This window comes from Lynx rufus, unplaced genomic scaffold (assembly GCF_022079265.1).
Source record: "Lynx rufus isolate CCGP_SWC_20201006 ecotype Redwood Valley unplaced genomic scaffold, mLynRuf1.p SCAF_17, whole genome shotgun sequence".
Lineage (NCBI taxonomy): Eukaryota > Metazoa > Chordata > Mammalia > Carnivora > Felidae > Lynx > Lynx rufus.
This window is the reverse complement of record NW_025814831.1, coordinates 16,281,855-16,300,311: the sequence shown is the minus strand read 5'-3', so window position 1 is coordinate 16,300,311 and position 18,457 is coordinate 16,281,855. Positions and strand designations below refer to the sequence as shown.

The following is an 18,457-nucleotide window of genomic DNA, read 5'->3' as shown; positions in this document are numbered from 1 at the left end:
AAGGGGGAAATACAAATATAAAAAGATATGGTCTCCACTTGCGATTTTCAATGCTTCCTACCTCAGGGTATAAACTAGATAGATAGTTGAGGCAAAAGGGAAAAAAAAATCAAGAAATGAGAATTTTAAATAATAAACTTTTAACTAAAAAATTGCCTGATGGGCCATCAGTGTTTGTATAATACATATTTTTAAAAAAGATTAGATGTACATAAAATACCACATATACTACATAAATACCTTTCATGAGATGAGGTGGTGGATTTCAATTTTATATACAAATTATGATAACTGAAAGTAAGACAAATTAAGTATTGTGAAAAGACAAGATATTGCATATATACAGAGGAAAGATGTGTATTAAGAGTGTTCAAATATGGTAGACTTCATTACAAAGACAGACCTAAGAGCCTTGAAGGCAGTAGATATTACTCTATATAGCTTAATTATTAACTTAAGGCTCTGATTAAGCAGATGCAGAATAAAACTTTCAGTTGTCCCTGAGATTTGAAATGTACAGCATCAGAGATAAAGAAAAGTCAATGTTCTTTATTTTGGTAGATGTTATAATTGAGAAAGTTGAGGGGTCAACGTGGGTGTGCATGTCTATGTCAGATACCTTTTTCCCCAAGATCTATCCACAAGAATAGCTTGCTTTTTGCTTATTTATAGAAAACCTATGTTAATACTGTTTAATAATTTAGAAAATTATCAATGATTAACACATTTTAATTTTCAGTTACATATAGTATTCACTAGCAAATGGAGTAGAAATATAAGTTGCTTTTTGGGGGTTTCAGGTGTAGAATAATATGCAGTAAATTGAAAGGTCTGAGATTATAACTTCTCTACTAAACAAATAATTCATAATTCGCTTTTGAAGGAGAAACTAGGAAATACTTTCTCTACAAAACCATTCTGTTATGTAATAATAGCTACATGTTAAATTCTTTTCCACTTTTCAAAAGGCAGTCTATTTGTGAAATCATTTTAATGTTTTCACATCCTCTTTCAAAAGTTTTTCAAATAGAGTCACTCTGAATACTGTCGTTTCCACCCTTGCTAAGATCCTCCCCACATGTAAATTTGCCAATGATACTTTAAAGTAAAATAATCACTAAGAGTATATGACATCTTTAGAGTAATACATAAATCTACAGCATTAAATCAAACATTTTTCTCACGGACTTATGCGTAGATACTCGAGAATACCATACCCTAGAAACAAAACAGACAACTATTATCAGATTAAAATTACTGTCATATCCCCAAGTTAAAAAAAAATCTGTCAGCAACTAATTAGGCATACAGCGGTTGTCAACTTAGAGCACACGGAGTGTTTTGAATGTGTTTGCGAGTACGCTATTATTATAAGGCTTTCTCAGCAAAAAAGAAAATAAGACGCGTATGCCAAGAGCAAGCCAATCTAATCAGGATTTGCAGAAATCACAAGTCGGAATTTGCAGACCCAAGAATTCTTTTTTCCAGAGTAAACACTCTACTCCAAAAACAAGTCACCACCAAACAATCCTTCCCTACTCGCCTTCTCGCCAAAGTTACCCGGCAAATTTCGCACTTAATATTCTGAGAGACGCAACTATGCCTAAGACTTTTAAAACCGTGATCCAGAATTTAGCCTCAATAGTCAACCGAGTTCAGAATAGAAGTTCAAGATCCCCTTTAGAAATGAACCCAAATAGATCACGGAGAACCTGGAAACGGAAGACTTTTCTCTTTGTTACGCTGCTGCCAGGGGTCTGGGAACCGGGACCCATCCTCCGGGACGCCTGAGCTGGCCGACGCGCTCCGAAGTCCCCGCTTGCGGACACACCCCACCGCTCGGCCCCAGCGTCCGCCCGCCGGCCGGGGACCCGCGCCCTCACCTGCTCCCGCTCCCGCATCCTCAGGGCCGCGCGCCCGGCTCAGCGGCCCGCCTCCCTGGGTCCCGCCGCGCGGCAGCCGCAGCCGCGCCCGCACGCCAGCCCGCGGCGCGGCGCGCTCATGGGGCTCGCGCGCCTCACTTCCTGTCTCCAAAACCTCGGCCCGCAGACCATTCCCCTGGGCAGAGTCCGGCGGCGGCGACGGGAAAGGCCTGGAGGTGGGACTGGCCGGGAGCGCCGCACAAAGGAACCGGGCGGGGGTCGGGGCGACAGGAGGACGGACGGACGGACGCGCACGGGACGCGCGGCCGGAGCAGCGGAGCGGCCGGGGCCGGGCGTCCCTCCCCACAAGGGCCCGGCGGGCGGGCGGATCTGGGGAGGCGGCGGCGGCCCGTGACCTCAGAGAGTTGGAATGCGGGTGGCGGGGCGCGGGGGAGGTGCGGACAGCTGCGCCCGGCCGCCGGGGAGGGGGCGCGCCGCTGCTTTTTTTAATCATATGACCACTTATTTTAAGAGTTTCCAAATAAAGCAAGCCTTTTAATAAAAATGAGGGGAGGGGGATATTATTTCGGTTCCAGGTACAGGGTTTTACTACTTTGTTGTTAGGTGGTCCGTAATATGCTGTAATCGCTAGAGTTATCCGTTTACTGTTGTATATTTCTGAAAACGACTCAAATATTCTATTTCTTCTTTCCATGCTTACGTCTAAAGATCTACCCAATAAAAAAGGGAAAACATTGATTAGTACTGGATGGAAAAGTCTCCTCCCCGCCCCCCCCCCCAAAAAAAGGTTGATAAGGTCTCAAATAACCTCTCAGTCTCCAAAAGAGCTGTATATGCAATACAGTGTAGAGCTATTAAGGATGGAGACTCCACGGTAAAGTTGTCTAGGTTCAATTCTCAGCACCAACACTTTTCTAGCTGGGTAACTTTGTGCAACTCTCCTAAGCTCTCTCTACCTGCTTCCTCTCTTCTATAGGGAGAATGATAGTCACCTTCCAGTAACTTGTATAAAATATATGTGAAGTGTTTCATTTAATCCTCGGCCCTATTAGCAGTGCTTATTATTACACAATACTGTATTTTTACACTGCATTACTCCTGAATTGCAACACTTAAGCGGAGGAACAAAACTGTGTGACCCTAACACCATCACAGTAGGGTTGTTCCATCTTTTTTTTTAATTTTTCTTTTTAACATTTATTTATTTTTGAGACACAGAGAGAGCATGAACAGGGGAGGGTCAGAGAAAGAGGGAGACACAGAATCTGAAACAGGCTCCAGGCTCTGAGCTGTCAGCACAGAGCTGACGTGGGGCTCGAACCCACGGACTGTGAGATCATGACCTGAGCCGAAGTCGGACGCCCAACCGACTGAGCCACCCAGGCATCCCAGGTTTTTCCATCTTTACTTGACATGTGGTTTGAGTGACTGAAGCAGAGACGTTTTTATTATGTACATTTAATTTAAATGATTTTTAAAATTTTTATGTCTAGGCCCAACTTGGAACTTGAACTCACGACCCCGAAATTAAGAGTTGACCTCCAAGGACAGTGCGAGCCAGGTGCCTCTAAATGATTTTCTTTTTAATAGCATTGTTTCTGGAAAGATTTTTTGTGTTACATTTTATTTAACTCTCATTTTCTTCAACAACTAGCAGACAATGAGTACTTACAATACCTAAGTCATGGTCCCTGCACACAGGAGACTCCTGGTCTAGTGGAAGATGAAAACACCTACACATCACACATACATCATAGAGGCATGAGTGCTATGAGAGAACAAAGCCTGGGCAAGATTCAAGTCTGGTGACAGAGCTAAAAGCAAATAAGATCACATGTGTTTCTAATGGAAAATTAATTCTGTTTATAACTGATATTTCAACAGGACATCTTGAGGGGGTCAAACTGTGTGTGAGGAAAGAAAAGAGGCATGAAAATGAGTCCCTTTTCTGGTCTCCCAAGCTAGAAAAATTGAAATTATGTGAGATTCTAATACCTTTCTCCTCTCCAGCCTACCATCAAGACCTGGTATTTCCTCCTTTGTAATGCCTCATGATTTCTTCTCTCCTATCTGTCCCACAATTCTAAACCAAACCCCCATCATTTTACGTCCGGGGGTTATTGCAACAAGGGTGGTCTTGCATCCGGTTTCTCAGTTCTCTCTCCTTTATATGCTAATACCAAGCTTACCTCTCCCTTGGGTTTATCACTCCTAATGGACCCCCAAGTCTAGCTTTTCTGCCTGTCCGTTCAGGCCTTTCTAAACTGGTCTTAGCCTCTCTGGCCATCCTTAATTTCTCTCTTCCCCCTGAATCCCCCAATCAAGTGTTTCTCCTGGCCTATAGCACCGCCTGCCCTGCCCCCCTTTCATTCGTCTGAGCCTTTCCTCTCTCTGCAAGCTCTGGTTCCAAGACAACTTTCTAGCCACCCCATTCCACAGTGATCTCCACACTTGGCAAGAACTTTGAAAACTATTTCATGAAGGCTTCTTTTATATCTCCTAGCATTCCTAGGACACTACTGGCAGAGAGTAGGCACTAAATAAAAACGTGTTAATTGAATCGGGAAGAAAATAAAAGAATTTTAAAAATAGAAAATGACCATAAAACCCAAGCAATATTAGACAACAGATCTGAACTTTCTCCCTCACACAGCACAAGTGTCATTTGTTGACCAAGTACTTAAACTATTTTCCCTCAACCATATTAATTTGATAGTAACACCCCAGTGATAAGCCACATAAATAGCCCCTTTAAAGTGTCAGACATGATTTATTACTGGTTTATGTTTGTATGAAAGGAAGTGAAGTAATTTGTATGGTTCAACCTCAAAAGATAAAAAAAGGTTTAAGTGAAAAGTCTCCTTCCCACCCTGCCTTCTAGACACGCAGCTCTCCTCCTGACAGTAACAGGTGTTACCATAACCTTATGTATCCATCTAGAGATATTTTGTGGATAAATAAGCCATTACAGATCTGTATCTTTACCTCCTCTTGTTACCCAGAAAGTGACATAGTGTGAATACTTACCCGCGTGAAGATAATTCTTATTAAATTAAACTTTAAGGGGCACATGGCTGGCTCAGTCATCTGTACAGCATGCAACTCGATCTCTGGGTTGTAAATTTGAGCCCCAGGTTGGGTGAAGAGATCACTTTAAATCTTTTAAAAGATAAAATTTTAAAAAGAAAATCTTGTACTAAAAAGAGACTCCATAAAAAGGAAAGAAATTGTGGGTTTGGTGCTCCATTGACCAATATTAGGAGTTAAGAAATTAATCTCCTAATATTAGGAGTTAAGAGATTAAGCTTGGTGAGTATCTACCAAACCTCACTGGGTAAATTACCATCTTCTGCAGAAATCTGAATGAATGCCTCCCTCCTCCCACCACATAGAGATAATGATTCCTGTAGCGGGAGCCACAGCCAGAAAGGTGAAATCTCCTTTAGTCTGAATCCTCACTGTGTGCTCTGCCTACCACATTCAGCACTTTATCAGGTGCAGCAACGTTTCAGCTGCAAAAGTGTGAGAATATAGAGCATAGATTCCCCTGGATATAGAAAAATGATGGTGCTGGCAGTATATTTGTTCCAACGGACAAGAAAATGGAAAAACGTTTATCAGCCTCAGTAGCAAAGTGGCACTGTGACTATAATTCCCAACACTTTGGGCTTTTGATCCAAGGACAGACAAACCACATGATATTCACTATTGAAAAACTTGCACTCATCCTGCATTTATTCCAAGCCAGAGGCCACAAAAAGCAGTATAAATAAGACGCATGGCTGTGTCTTCAAAGACTTAGGCCTATATATATATATATATATATATATATACATATACACACACACACACATTCCAGTACTATATATGTGTGGGGTGTGTGTGTGTGTGTGTGTGTGTGTGTATATTATAGAAGGGGAATATACCAATGAGAATATATTTTAGGGGTGCCTGGGTGGCTCAGTCAATTGAGCGCCGACTTTGGCTCAGGTCATTATCTCACAGTTCTTGAGTTCAAGCCCCACTTCAGGCTCACTGCTGTCAGTGAGGAGTCTGCTTTATCTGTGGTCCCCCCCTCTCTGCCCCTCCCCCACTTGTGCACGTACGCACGTGTGCACTCTCTCTCAAAACTAGATAAAACATTTAAAAATTATACATTTTAAGTGAGGTGGTAATGTCTGTTTTATCACTATGATCAACTTCTGGCTGAGTCTGGAAGGACAAACAAAAAAGCTCACTAAGAACTCAAGGAAAAGAAGAGGAAAGCATTGCAAGCTGAAAGAAACCATCCCCGACCCCCCACCCCCTCCGTGCTCTCCCCACTACACTTGCAAAGGATGTGCACGTGCAACATCCAGGTGGAATGCTATCCTGAGAGGAGGCTGGGGATACTACAAAGCCAGTGTCAGAGGACTCCGGATCCATGGATTTGGGCTTAGTGCTCAGGGCCCTCTGATTTCAAAGCCAATGCATTTTTTAGTCATCTTTCTTTGAAAGACAGCCCAGAACCTTCTTAGGCTGCATTGCGGTTTGTTGAAATCTAGTCCTCATTCTAGCCCCTAGAGCAAAATATGTCATTCCTCCTAAAATGGAGAGCTCTTGCATGCCAGAAAGAATTTTCTTGGTCCAGCTTAGTCTTTTTCAAGTGAAAGAAATACCCTTTGTAAATTTCATGGTTTCTTTCTGACCATCATCATGATCATCTTCCTCTGGATGTCATGTGGTTTATGAAGCTTCATCTCACAGGGAAGCACCTCGAACAGTGATGGACCACTGAATACCACTGGTTTAGTGGGTTTGTCCCCTGTGATCCAGACACTGTAACTCCTGAGGTCTAAATGTGTGAATTTTTTTTTCTTTTTTTAAGTAAGCTCTAGGTCCAACGTTGGGCTTGAATTCACGATCCTGATATCAAGAGTCACACACTCCACTGACTAAGCCAGCCAGACACCCTCTACCCTTTTTTTAAGTAAAAACATTTCTTTTCATCTTCTTTGTTATTATAAATGTGTGAATTCTTAAGCAGCTGGCAAATCTCTTCCTCCATGGTTTTAAATAGATTGTCCTGAAAGTTAACCCATTCTGGAATTTTATTTTATTTCACTTTATTTTATTTTATTTAAATGTTTATTTATTTTGAGAGAGAGAGAGCGAGCAGGGGAGGGGCAGAGAGATGGAGAAAGAGAATCCCAAGTAGGTTCCTCCACACTATCAGTGCTGAGCCCGACTTGGGGCTCCAACTCATGACTGAGATCATGATCTGAACTGAAATCAAGAGTCGGACACAACCAACTGAGTCACCCAGGCGCCTCTTGAATACATTTTAATAAAAATTTCCCTATTCTAAATACATTTTAATGAAAACATTCTCTGTTCTTTCTAAAATGTTCTTTCAGTATTATCTAAGTATTGACTATGGATTTTGTAATCAGTAATGGATACAAAATCCTGTGTTTTCATTCTTAGTTCTGAAATGATGAGTAAATAAATAGAAAGAATGTACTATCCTTTGGATTGAGAGTGTCATGAAAGCAGGGACTCAGTTTTTGTTTTTTTTCCAATGTTTATTTTTTTTTTTTTTTTTTTTTTTTTTTTTTTTACATTTTTATTATTTATTTTTGGGACAGAGAGAGACAGAGCATGAACTGGGGAGGGTCAGAGAGAGAGGGAGACACAGAATCAGAAGCAGGCTCCAGGCTCTGAGCCATCAGCCCAGAGCCCGACGCGGGGCTCGAACTCACGGACCGCGAGATTGTGACCTGGCTGAAGTCAGACGCTTAACCGACTGCGCCACCCAGGCGCCCCTCCAATGTTTATTTTTGAGAGAGACAGAGAGAGCATTCGAGCAAGCATGATTGTGGGAGGGGCAGAGAAACAGGGAGACACAGAATCCAAAGCAGGCTCCAGGCTCTGAGCTGTCAGCCCAGAGCCCAACAGGGGGCTTGAACCCACGAACCATGAGATCATGACCTGAGCTGAAGTCGGACTTAACTGACTGAGCCACCCAGTCACACCAGGGACTCAGTTTTGATCATGTCTGTGCTCTGGCTTCCAGCACAGTGTCTGGTTCTGGGAAGGCATTTAATTTTTAATCAACACAGTGCTGCTGTAAGCCAAGCATGGTTCAAAATGCTTCCCAAAATATTAACTTATTTCACCCTCATGACCCTATGAAGGAGAAACTGCTATCATACTTATGTCACAGATGAGGAAACTGAGTCACTGAGAGGACAAGCAACTTGCCTACGGTCTTGGAGGGAGTAGCAGAGCTAGGATTCAAACCCAGACAGTCTGGCTCTGGTGTCCCTGTTCTCAGTCACTCTGTTCCGCTGCTTCTCATCAATGTTGGATGAGTGCATGATCATTGGATTAATCCATGAGGAATGCTTTTGTTAATTTAGGTAGTTAATATATTTTATCATACAAATATTTGATAGCCTAGAAAATATCCTACAAATATCCTATAAATATTTGCTTCCTATGTGTCTAGTATCCTGAAAGAAATTTTGGAGAAATGCAGAACTAAGAGTTTGTAAGTTTGCTAGAGAGGACACACACAATTAATATTACAGAGAGCATATTAAGTGTCATACGAGTAGCTTCCACATAGATGCTATAGGAATTCAGAAGAAAAAAAAATATATCAGATAAAGGGCCGTGTGGCAGACAGATCCTAGATGGCCCCATGATTCCTGCCCCTGCTGTTTACACCCTGTATAATTTCCTCCCCTTGAATGTGGGTAGCACCTATGACTTGCTTTTAGTTCATGAATATGGAAAAAAATAATAAAATAAAATAAATTAAGGATTTTTCAGATGTAATTAGGCCCTAAATCACTTGATTTTGGGGTCAGGACTTGGGTGGCCCTAAGTCACTAAATTAAATGAAAGCCCTTAGAAGAGGAGCTGGGTCCTCCTCCCTGAGCTGAGAGACTGTCTTGGAGGGCTTAAGTAAGTAGCCAGAGTGAAGAAACACATGACAAGGAACTGTGGGCAACCTCTAAGGCCCGAGTGTGGCCTCAAGACAACAGCTAGGAAAAAGCTGGGGCCCTCACTCATAAAGTTGCAAGAGAATTAATTCTGCTAACAACACCAATGAGCTTAAAAGTGGAGTTTTCCTCTGGGGCACCTGGGTGGCTCAGTTGGTTAAGTATCCCACTCTTGGTTTCAGCTCAGGTTGTGATTTCGTGGTTTTGTGGGTTTGAGCCCCACATCGGGCTCTGGGCTGGCAGCACAGAGCTTGCTTAGGATTTTCTCTCTCTCTCTCTCTCTCTCTCTCTCTCTCTGTCCCTCCCCTACCCATGCTGCCTCTGTCTCTCTCAGATACATAAAAAAAAAACTTAGAGAAGTCAAGCCTCCAGATGAGAACACAGCATGACTGACATCTCACCTCCAGCCCTGTGAGAGTCTGACCAGAGGACTCAGTTAAGCTGTGATCAGATTCCTGAATCATGAAAACCATGAGATGATAAATGCATGTATTTTAAGCTGGTCAGTGTGGTCATTTGTTACCCAGCAATGGGTAACTAATAGGGACCACTTCCAGATTTAGTGGATATGGGGGAGAAAGGAGACATCGCTTTGTGCTTACTCTAATTCCAAGATTTTGTGATTACGGACAGGGAGAATGAAGCCGCTATTCATAGAAACTGGGCTGTCAGGAGTAGAAACCAGTCTGAGTGGGGATCAGGAAAAGATAAGGAAGACTTCAGTTTTGATGTTCATTTTAGGGGAAATACAAATGCCTAAAGCCATCTGGAATTTGGGAGTGGGGTTTAGGGGAGAACTCAGGGCTGACAGAAAAAACTCTAAGGGGAGGGACTTCAGAAAGGAGCAGAAGAGTGAGGATAGGTCTTGGGGAAGAGCCACTGATGGGCCTGGGAGAAGGAAAGCAGAACCAGACCCGAGAGCCAGTTGTGGTCATTAGAAAGAACTGTGATTGATTGGTTCTGTTGCGGAGGATATTCCTTTGCCTCCAAGTGTAATTATAATGCAACGGCTAGGAGACAGTCTATTTTACAGGTAGGAAAACGAAGGACCCGAAGGTTTAAATTATCTAGACCAATATCACACTAAAAGCAAGTGAAGTCTGGATTCTAACTCAGATATCACTCCAAAACCAGGGATCTTTCTGCTGCGCATTTAATTCATCCTTATTTTCCAAAAGAGGGTAAAATGAGTAAATGGGGGCAAGGAAAAGGAAGAGTTCTCCAGGTGCGGAGAGGGGCGGAGAGAAGCCTAGGGTATCTTCACGCCGCTGCTCAACTTGTCGCCAGCAGAGGTCGCTCGAACACAGACTCCCGGGACCCACGTGCGCGCAGGCGCAAGCGCAGGCGCGCTCGACTCCGCTCACCCCGGCGCGCCGGGCCGGTGGGGGCGGGTCACGCAGAGCGCGCGGCCGGGAGCGACGCTGGCGGCTGCGGCGGCGGAGCTGCGGGCCGGGAGTCGGCGCGGGTCTCTTGGGTAAGCGAAGAGCCGCGCAGTGCTGAGCCCGCCGCCCGCCGTGGAGCCATGGAGATCGGCACCGAGATTAGCCGCAAGATCCGGGTGAGGCCCGCGTCGAGCGTGGACGGGAACCCGGGCCTCAGCGGGCAGGCGAGCGCGCGGTTGTCAGGAGTAACGGGGACTGTGGGCCCGGCCTGGACGCCGCGGCCTAGTCGCCGCCGGTGGCTCTGGTCGGGCCGTAGGGTCGGCGAACGGCTTCACCTCGGCCTGGGCCGCCTTGGGCCTGGGCGCAGAGGCGGCCCCGGAGAGAGCGGCGGGCGAGCGGGGCCGCGGCTGGAGAAAGCCGCCCGGAGCGGAAGGAGGCGTGTAGGGCCGGGCGGGAGGCCCGGGGACGGGGACGGGGGAGGGGGAGGGGGAGGGGGAGGGGAGGAGTCGCGGGGACGGGGGAGGGGGCCCGGGCGCCTCCCCACCCCCACCTGGGCGCGGAGGGGCGGGAGGTGCACGCAGCCGCTGAGTTGCCTCTGCGTTAAGGAGCCCGGTGATTTTTCCTCCTTTCTCACACGCACGCTTGTTTTTTTTCCCTCCCTCAGAGTGCCATTAAGGGGAAATTGCAAGAATTAGGAGCTTATGTTGGTAAGTTTTTTGTTGCTAGCCTAGTAGAATTTAGAGTTTGCTGCTAATTGAATTTTAGTGAATGCATTTTTTTTTTTCCCCCACCGTACTTTTGACTTTGGAGAGATCCCGTTTTACTTCCAAATCCGGTACTCCCTGGTTACTTCTTTTACTTACTGCCTTTTCTTGAAGGATCTATATGCAACCTTGGTTTTTGTTTTTGTCCCACCCCCCCCCCAAAAAAAGTCCCATGGTGTTTTTAAAATTGTTTAGCTTCCTCTCTCTTGAGGCCCTGTCGTATTCTCCATAATGTTTATCTGATTCTTACTTTGTTTTTCCTATTTCCCTTACTTTCTTTTTGACCTTCCGGTTTCAGAACCATTATTTTGCATATGAATGTTTTCTCACCTTTGCTTCTGTCATGGTTCAGTGAGTTTTATTTTCAGATGTTTCTTTTTTCCTGTCCCGTGTTGTCTTACCGCATACAGTAATGCGTTCTCTTTATTCGTTTACGATTTATAATTTGAGTGTTTGCTGTGGGTCAGGCAGTGTGTTTAACCGTTGTCTATGCATTAGGTCACAGTAATACCCGGGAGAACACTGAGAGGTAAGTGGTAATAACCCTCCCTGTACAAGCAAGGAAACTGAGGTTTTGAGTGCTTACTTGAGCAGTGCTTTATGGATTGAGACCTAGATCTCTTTGGCTCTAACGCTGGTGACTCCTGTAAAAGTAATAGCTACCATTTACAACAGTGGTTCTTACGGTGTGAGAGACGGCAAGGGTTTTTGTGAAGTCAAAACTGTTTTCATAGTAATACTGATAGGGTACTCGCTCTTTTCACTGTGCTGACATTTGGATTGGGCAAATGCAGTGGTCAGTTAAAGTGCTGGTACCTTACCCTAAATTGAGATCTCATACCAAACTCTTATGACCAATCATATTCACACCCTTCCGCTTGGAATTTTTTTTTTTTTTTTAAAGCCAGTTTCATTTAAGGATATAATTAAGGAGGGGGGGGGGGGTTCCTGGATTGCTCAGTCGTTTTAAGTGTGGTACTCTTGATCTCGGCTCAGAGTCGTGAGTTTGAGTCCCGCATTGGGCTCTGTGCTGGGTGTGAAGCCTGCTTAAAATATGTATGTATACATATGTAATTAGTGAAGCAGTAAAAATCGTTTATAAACCCTGGCCCTTGACTACATCTTTTTAATGTGTGGTCTGAGAAAGTAGGAATTACTCATAAAATACTTGTGCTGTATATTAAAGCAGGATGGATTGTCTAAATGGAAAGGATTTGTGGAATTGAGTTGAGAACTAAACCCAGCCACCTTTTTTATGGAACATCTTTTTTTTTTTTTTTTTTTTTTTTTTTTAGCGTTTGTTTATTTTTGAGAGAGAGTGCATTGCATACATGAGTCGGGGAAAAGCAGAGAGGGAGAGAGAATCCTAATAAGCAGGGGCTCTGAATGGTGAGATGATGATCTGAGCCAAAATGGAATCAGACGCTTAACCTAGCCACCCAGGCACCCCATGGGAACATCATTTTTATATTCTGACAAGCTAGATATATACACTTGGGTATTTGGCAGACATTTTCTTGAAAGTGAGCAAAGGAAAAAACTGATACACTTTGTTGCCAGTGACAAAAGTTGAGCTTTCAAATGAAAATTAGAATTCTGAAAAATTGTGTTTGCCTTCATGAACTTGAAAGCTTCCCATTACGTAAAAGAATTTCTGGAGCACCTGGGTGGCTCTCTTCCTGCTTGGGATTCTCTCTCTCTTCCTGCCTCCCTGCGTCTTCCCTGCTCGTCTGTGCACTCACTTTCTCTCAAACATTTAAGACAAAAGATTTTTAATGATATTAACAAATGATTCTTTTGTGTCTCATAATGAAATGTATCAGCATGTCAAGTGATTTGTATAGCTCAGTGAGCCAGTGTTTTTTTTCTTTCTTTTTTTAATGTGTAATTTTTTAAAATGTGTATTTATTTTTGAGAGAGAGAGAGAGAGTGCGAGCAGGGTAGGGTCAGAGAAAAGGAGACACAGATTCCCAAGCAGCCTCCAGGCTCTGAGCTGTCAGCACAGAGCCCCATGAAGGGCTTGAACTCGCAGACAGGTAGATCAAGACCTGAGCAAAATCAAACGTTTAACCAACTGAGCCACCCAGGCGCCCTTAGCCACTATTCTTTCACATGACCAATGCGTGATGATACAGAATTACACAGGGGAAAAAAGATGCATTAAATATGGAGGATGGGGGCACCTGGGTGGCTCAGTCAGTGGGCATCTGACTTTAACTCAGGTCATGATCTCACGGTTAATGAGTTTGAACCCTGTGTTGGGGGCTCTGTACTGACAGCTGGCAGCTTGCTTCAGATTCTCTGTCTCTGCCCCTTCCCCACTGTCTCTCAAAAATAAACATTAAAAAAAAATAAAAGTGGAAGATGGATCAAGGGATTTTCACGTAATAAGTGTAAAAAGGTCGTTGATAGAGTTTTAGTTTCCATGTTGCTGCTAACCTTTAAGAAAGTACCACTTGTTGAGTTTTGGTATAGTATCACAAAAGAATATCCACATTATCTGAAAAGGCTGTTAAAATACAGTTGAGCCTTGAACGATTGGGGGGTTAGTGTTGCTGGATACTCCCTCTCCCCCTCCCTACACACAGTCGAAAATACAACTTTTGACTCTCCGCAAATATAACTACTAGCCTACTGTTGATCAGAAGCCTTACTGGTAACATAAACAGTCCATTAACACATATTTTGTATGTTATATATATTGCTGTATTTTTACAATAAACTATAGGAAAAAAACATTACGAAAGTCATAAAGAGGAGAAAATACATTTTTGATGACTGTAGCAGAAACAATCCAGGTATAATAGGACCCAGGCAGTTCAAACTCATGTTGTTCAAGGGTCATCTATACTTTATTTTCTCACTATGTATTTGTGAGGCCAGATTTTCTTCATGTTTTTCAATTAGAACAGCATAACATTTAAATGCAGAAGGAGAAACTAGGATCCAGCTGTCTTCTTAAAATCCATGTATTAAGGAGATTTATAAAAATACAACTTTTTGCATTTTTGTTTTGGAAAATGTAGGTTTTTAATAAAAATGTTGATTTACGTCATATAAATGGGTTTATTGACACGTGGTATGTTATTTTAAATGAATTAATACTTTTTTAAATTCTTAGTTTTTCTAGTCTGGTAATTACCAATAGGTAACTCACATAAATAAAAGTTCTTTGGGGTCATCAATAATTTTAGGGGGCTTCTGTGTGGCTCGGTTGAGCATTCAACTTCGGCTCAGGTCACGATTTCACAGTTCATGAGTTCGAGTCCTGTGTCAGGCTCTGTGCTGACGGCCTGGAGCCTGCTTCATTTTCTCTGTCTCTTTCTTGGTCTTTCCCCCTCCCCCACTTGTGCCCGTGCTCGCTCATTCTCTCTCTCTCTCAAAAATAAATAAATTGATGGGGCGCCTGGGTGGCGCAGTCGGTTAAGCGTCCGACTTCAGCCAGGTCACGATCTCGCGGTCCGGGAGTTCGAGCCCCGCGTCAGGCTCTGGGCTGATGGCTCAGAGCCTGGAGCCTGTTTCTGATTCTGTGTCTCCCTCTCTCTCTGCCCCTCCCCCGTTCATGCTCTGTCTCTCTCTGTCCCAAAAATAAATAAACGTTGAAAAAAAAAATTAAAAAAAATAAAAAAATAAAATAAAAATAAATAAATAAATAAATTGAGCCTGGGTGGCTCAATCGGTTAAGCATCTGACTTCAGCTCAGGTCAAGATCTCCCAGTCTCTGAGTTCGAGCCCCACATCAGGTTCTGTGCTGACAGCTCAGAGCCTGGATTCTCCTTTGGATTCTGTGTCTCCCTCTCTCTCTACCCCTTCCCTGCTTGCTCTCTCTCTCTCAAAAATAGAGATTAAAAAAATTTTTTTTTTAAGAACGTAAAAGGGACCTGAGATCCAACAGTTTGAGAATTGCTAATTTAACACATGCTGGACACATTTTGTAAATTGTTGTCAAGGTTGTTAGAAGTCATTAACAGGTAAGAGGAATTGAGGCTCAGAAGTGAAGATGAAGCTGAACCAGGATTCATTTTTTCTTTTATTTGCTCAGCACTTAATGGATACACCAGCTATGTGTCAGGAACTTGTTTTGGTTCAAAAAGAAATCTACAGAAAACCTATGATGTGAACTTTATTAATTCTAGCACATGAAAGCACAAACATGTGTTCATTGAGTCTGAATTCAGTCTTATTGATGATTCCTATCACTTAGCAAAAATCTCAAACCAAGGATTTTGAGCCTATTAAAACCTGGTTTATAAGCCTAATGTCTAATATAAAATGTAATTGTAGTAAAAGTATATATTTTATGATTTTCAGAATATTTTCATATAGTTCCATTTGTTCCTGAAAATAGCGGGAATGGCAGGTAGTATTACTCCTTTTACAAATCAAGAAATGGAGTCTTGGGCTAAATAGAGCTAGCTGGTCAGTATCAGATTTAAGACCAAAGAACTCAGGTCTTCTGTGTCCTTAATGCTAAAAACAGGAGTCAGTCACTCCTGTATGGTCTTCTGGAACTCCACTGAAATTGCGGGGGGAGCTGGAGGGGGGCGGGGCTGGGTGGCTCAGTTGGTTAAGCGTAGGACTCAGCTCAGGTCATGATCTCATGGTTCATGAGTTTGAGCCCTGTGTGGGGCTCCGAGCTGACAGTTCAGAGCCTGGAGCCTGCCATTATTAATTTAGATTTACAGTTAACTACCTAATTGTATGTTTATATGTCGTCCTTCTGGAAAGGGTGACTTTCTAATCTCTTTTTTTGGTATTAGAAAGAGTCCTGGAAACTTCTAAGGTTATAGAAACAGTCCTTTAATAAATATTGAGTATCCTTTTTTAACGTATTGGGTGGGATACAAAGGAGAACAAGTCTTTGTTAAGAATGATAACTGTTCATTTGTGTTTGTTTGAAATGGAGCATGTTAGTGGGATGGCAACTACAATTTCTAAGTCATTCACGTGTTATTTTCTTTATTTTTTACTTAAAAAAATTTAAGTATAGTTGACGATTTTACTCACATTGTAGAAGCCTGAGCTTAAACCTTCAAAACTCACTTTTCCCCCTATTGTATAGACTTCAAATAAATTTGAGAAATCAGAATTGGTAAAAATATATCATGAACACATTAATTTTTCATTAGATTCTTCCTGTTTTGTAAACTGAGAAAACAGTGTATGAATTCTAGTGACTCTGTTGACATGTAATTGGTGTACGTTAAACTGTGCATAGTTTAAGTGTACAACTTGGTATGTTTTGACAAATATACACGATAATCAGACTAATGAATGTATTCATCACTCCCAAAAGTTGCCTTGGGCTTCTTTGTATCTCTCCTTCCCACCTTTCTCTGCTTGGACCTGTACTGAAGCAACAACTGATCTCACATAGAATTTTATTTTATTTAAAATTTTTTTAAGTTTATCTTTATTTTTGAGACAGAGCATGAGCGGGGGAGGGGCAGAAAGAGAGGGAGACACAGAATCCAAGGCAGGCTCCAGGCTCTGAGCTGTGAGCACAGAGCCTGACATGGGGCTCTAACCCACGAACCATGAGATCATGACCTCAGCTGGACACTCAACCAACTGATCCACACAGGTGGATGGCTGGGTTAGCAGATGCAAACTGATAGTGACAGGAAAGCACATCTTCACCATTGACATTATGATGGAGAAGATCTGTGAAGGCTGACAAAGCATTCTAACTTCTTTGTTAACCTTACACTTCACATAAATAAGCTACCAGGCTTATTTACTGCAATTTCCAGAAAACAGTGGGAACTTTTTGATACTCTGCAAAGAAAATAAATGACTGGTTTTTTGTTCTCTCTTGTATCTCCTCACATCATATTGCATAATTGCATTAAATACTCAGATTTCTCCAACAAAACGAAAAGGCAGCCTGTTGAATGGAAGAGGGTATCTGCAAATGATACATCTGATAAGGGATTCATATGCAAAATATGTAAAAAACTTACAATTCAGCACCAAAAAAAAATCCCTCAAAAACCAAATCCATTTTAAAAATGGACAGAGGGAGGCGCCTGAGTGGCTTAGTTGGTTGAGCATCTGACTCTTGGTTTTGGCTCAGGTCATGATCTCTACGGCTCGTGAGTTCAAGCCTGGCTTCAGGCTCTACCAACAGCGCGGAGCCTGCTTGGGATTCTCGCTCTCTTCCTTTCTGCTCCTTCCCTGTTTGCTCTCTCTCTGTCAGAAGAAATACACTTGGAAAAATAAAAATGGACATTTTTCCAAAGAAGACCTGTAGATGGCCAGCAGACACATGAGAAGATAGTCAACATTACTAATCAGGGAAATGGGAATCAAAACCATAGCTATCACCTTATACCTGTCAAAATGGCTAGAATCAAAGAGACAAGAGCTTGGCAAGGATATAGAGAAAAAGGAACCCTTGTGTACTGTTGGTGGAAATACAATTTGGTGCAGCTACTGTGGAAAACAGTGTGGCAGTTCCTCAAAAAATTAAAAATAGAAATACCACATCCAGTAATTCTATTGGGTATTTACCCAAAGAATGGTATGAAAAGATACATGCACCTATATGTTATATTGCAGCATTATTTACAATAGCCAAGGTATGGAAGCCGCCTAAGTGCCCATTGATAGATGATGGGTAAAGAAGATGTAATACGTGTAAACATATACACGTGTATATATGTTTATAATGGAACATTACTCAGCCATAAAAAAGAATGAGGCCTTGCCATTTACAATGTGGATGAACCCAGAAGGTATTATGCTAAGTGAAATGAAGTCACACAGAGAAAGACAGATACCATATGATTTAGCTTACATGCAGAATCTAAAAAATAAAGCAGGGCGCCTGGCTGGCTCAGTTGGTAGAGCATGCAATTCTTGATCTCAGGGTTGTGAATATGAGCCCCATGTTGAGTGTGGAGATTACTTGAAATAAAATCTAAAAAACAAATTAAAAACAGACAACCCAGACTCTTAAATACAGAGAACAAATTGGTGGTTGCCGGAGGGGAGGTAGGTGAGGAATGGGTGAACTAGATTAAGGGGATTAACAGGGACAAATTTCTAGCTCTAAAATAAGTCACATAAACAAAAGGTACAGCATAGGGAGCATAGTATTGTAATAACATTGTATGGTGATGGATGGCGACTACACTTACCGTGGTGAGCATGGAGTAATGTATAGAATTGTCAAATTAGTATGTTGTGCACCTGAAACTGATATAACGTATATTAATTATACTTCAATAAAATAAAACGCTGATGTTTTGATCCTCCTGTCCAGTATTGTAATTGAATTGAGAGGGAGCTTGGACATAAGCAGATTTTTTTAAAGCTCCCCAGCAGATTCTAACGTGAAATTAAATTTGAGAATCTCTCCTCTATAGCAGCTGCTTAGCTAGTGTTATCTGCACGTTATTATACTGGAAATTAGGAACAGTTTTCATTCTGTTCAG

At 42.5% G+C, this 18,457-nt stretch overlaps 1 protein-coding gene across 5 annotated transcripts in view; it reads left to right on the top strand.

The window, feature by feature from the left end:
* Positions 1-10,296: 10,296 nt before the first annotated feature.
* Positions 10,297-18,457, top strand: part of ZC3H14 (zinc finger CCCH-type containing 14) — a 47,480-nt gene continuing 39,319 nt past the window's right edge. For 2 of the 5 annotated variants that reach the window (XM_047080256.1, XM_047080251.1), the window contains exons 1-2: positions 10,298-10,430; positions 10,919-10,961. In XM_047080256.1, the coding sequence (XP_046936212.1) occupies positions 10,395-10,430; positions 10,919-10,961 (79 nt within the window). In that variant the 5' untranslated portion in view covers positions 10,298-10,394. Of the gene's footprint in view, positions 10,431-10,918; positions 10,962-18,457 lie in introns of all 5 variants that reach the window. The other 3 variants (XM_047080252.1, XM_047080255.1, XM_047080254.1) reach the window with 3 other exon arrangements.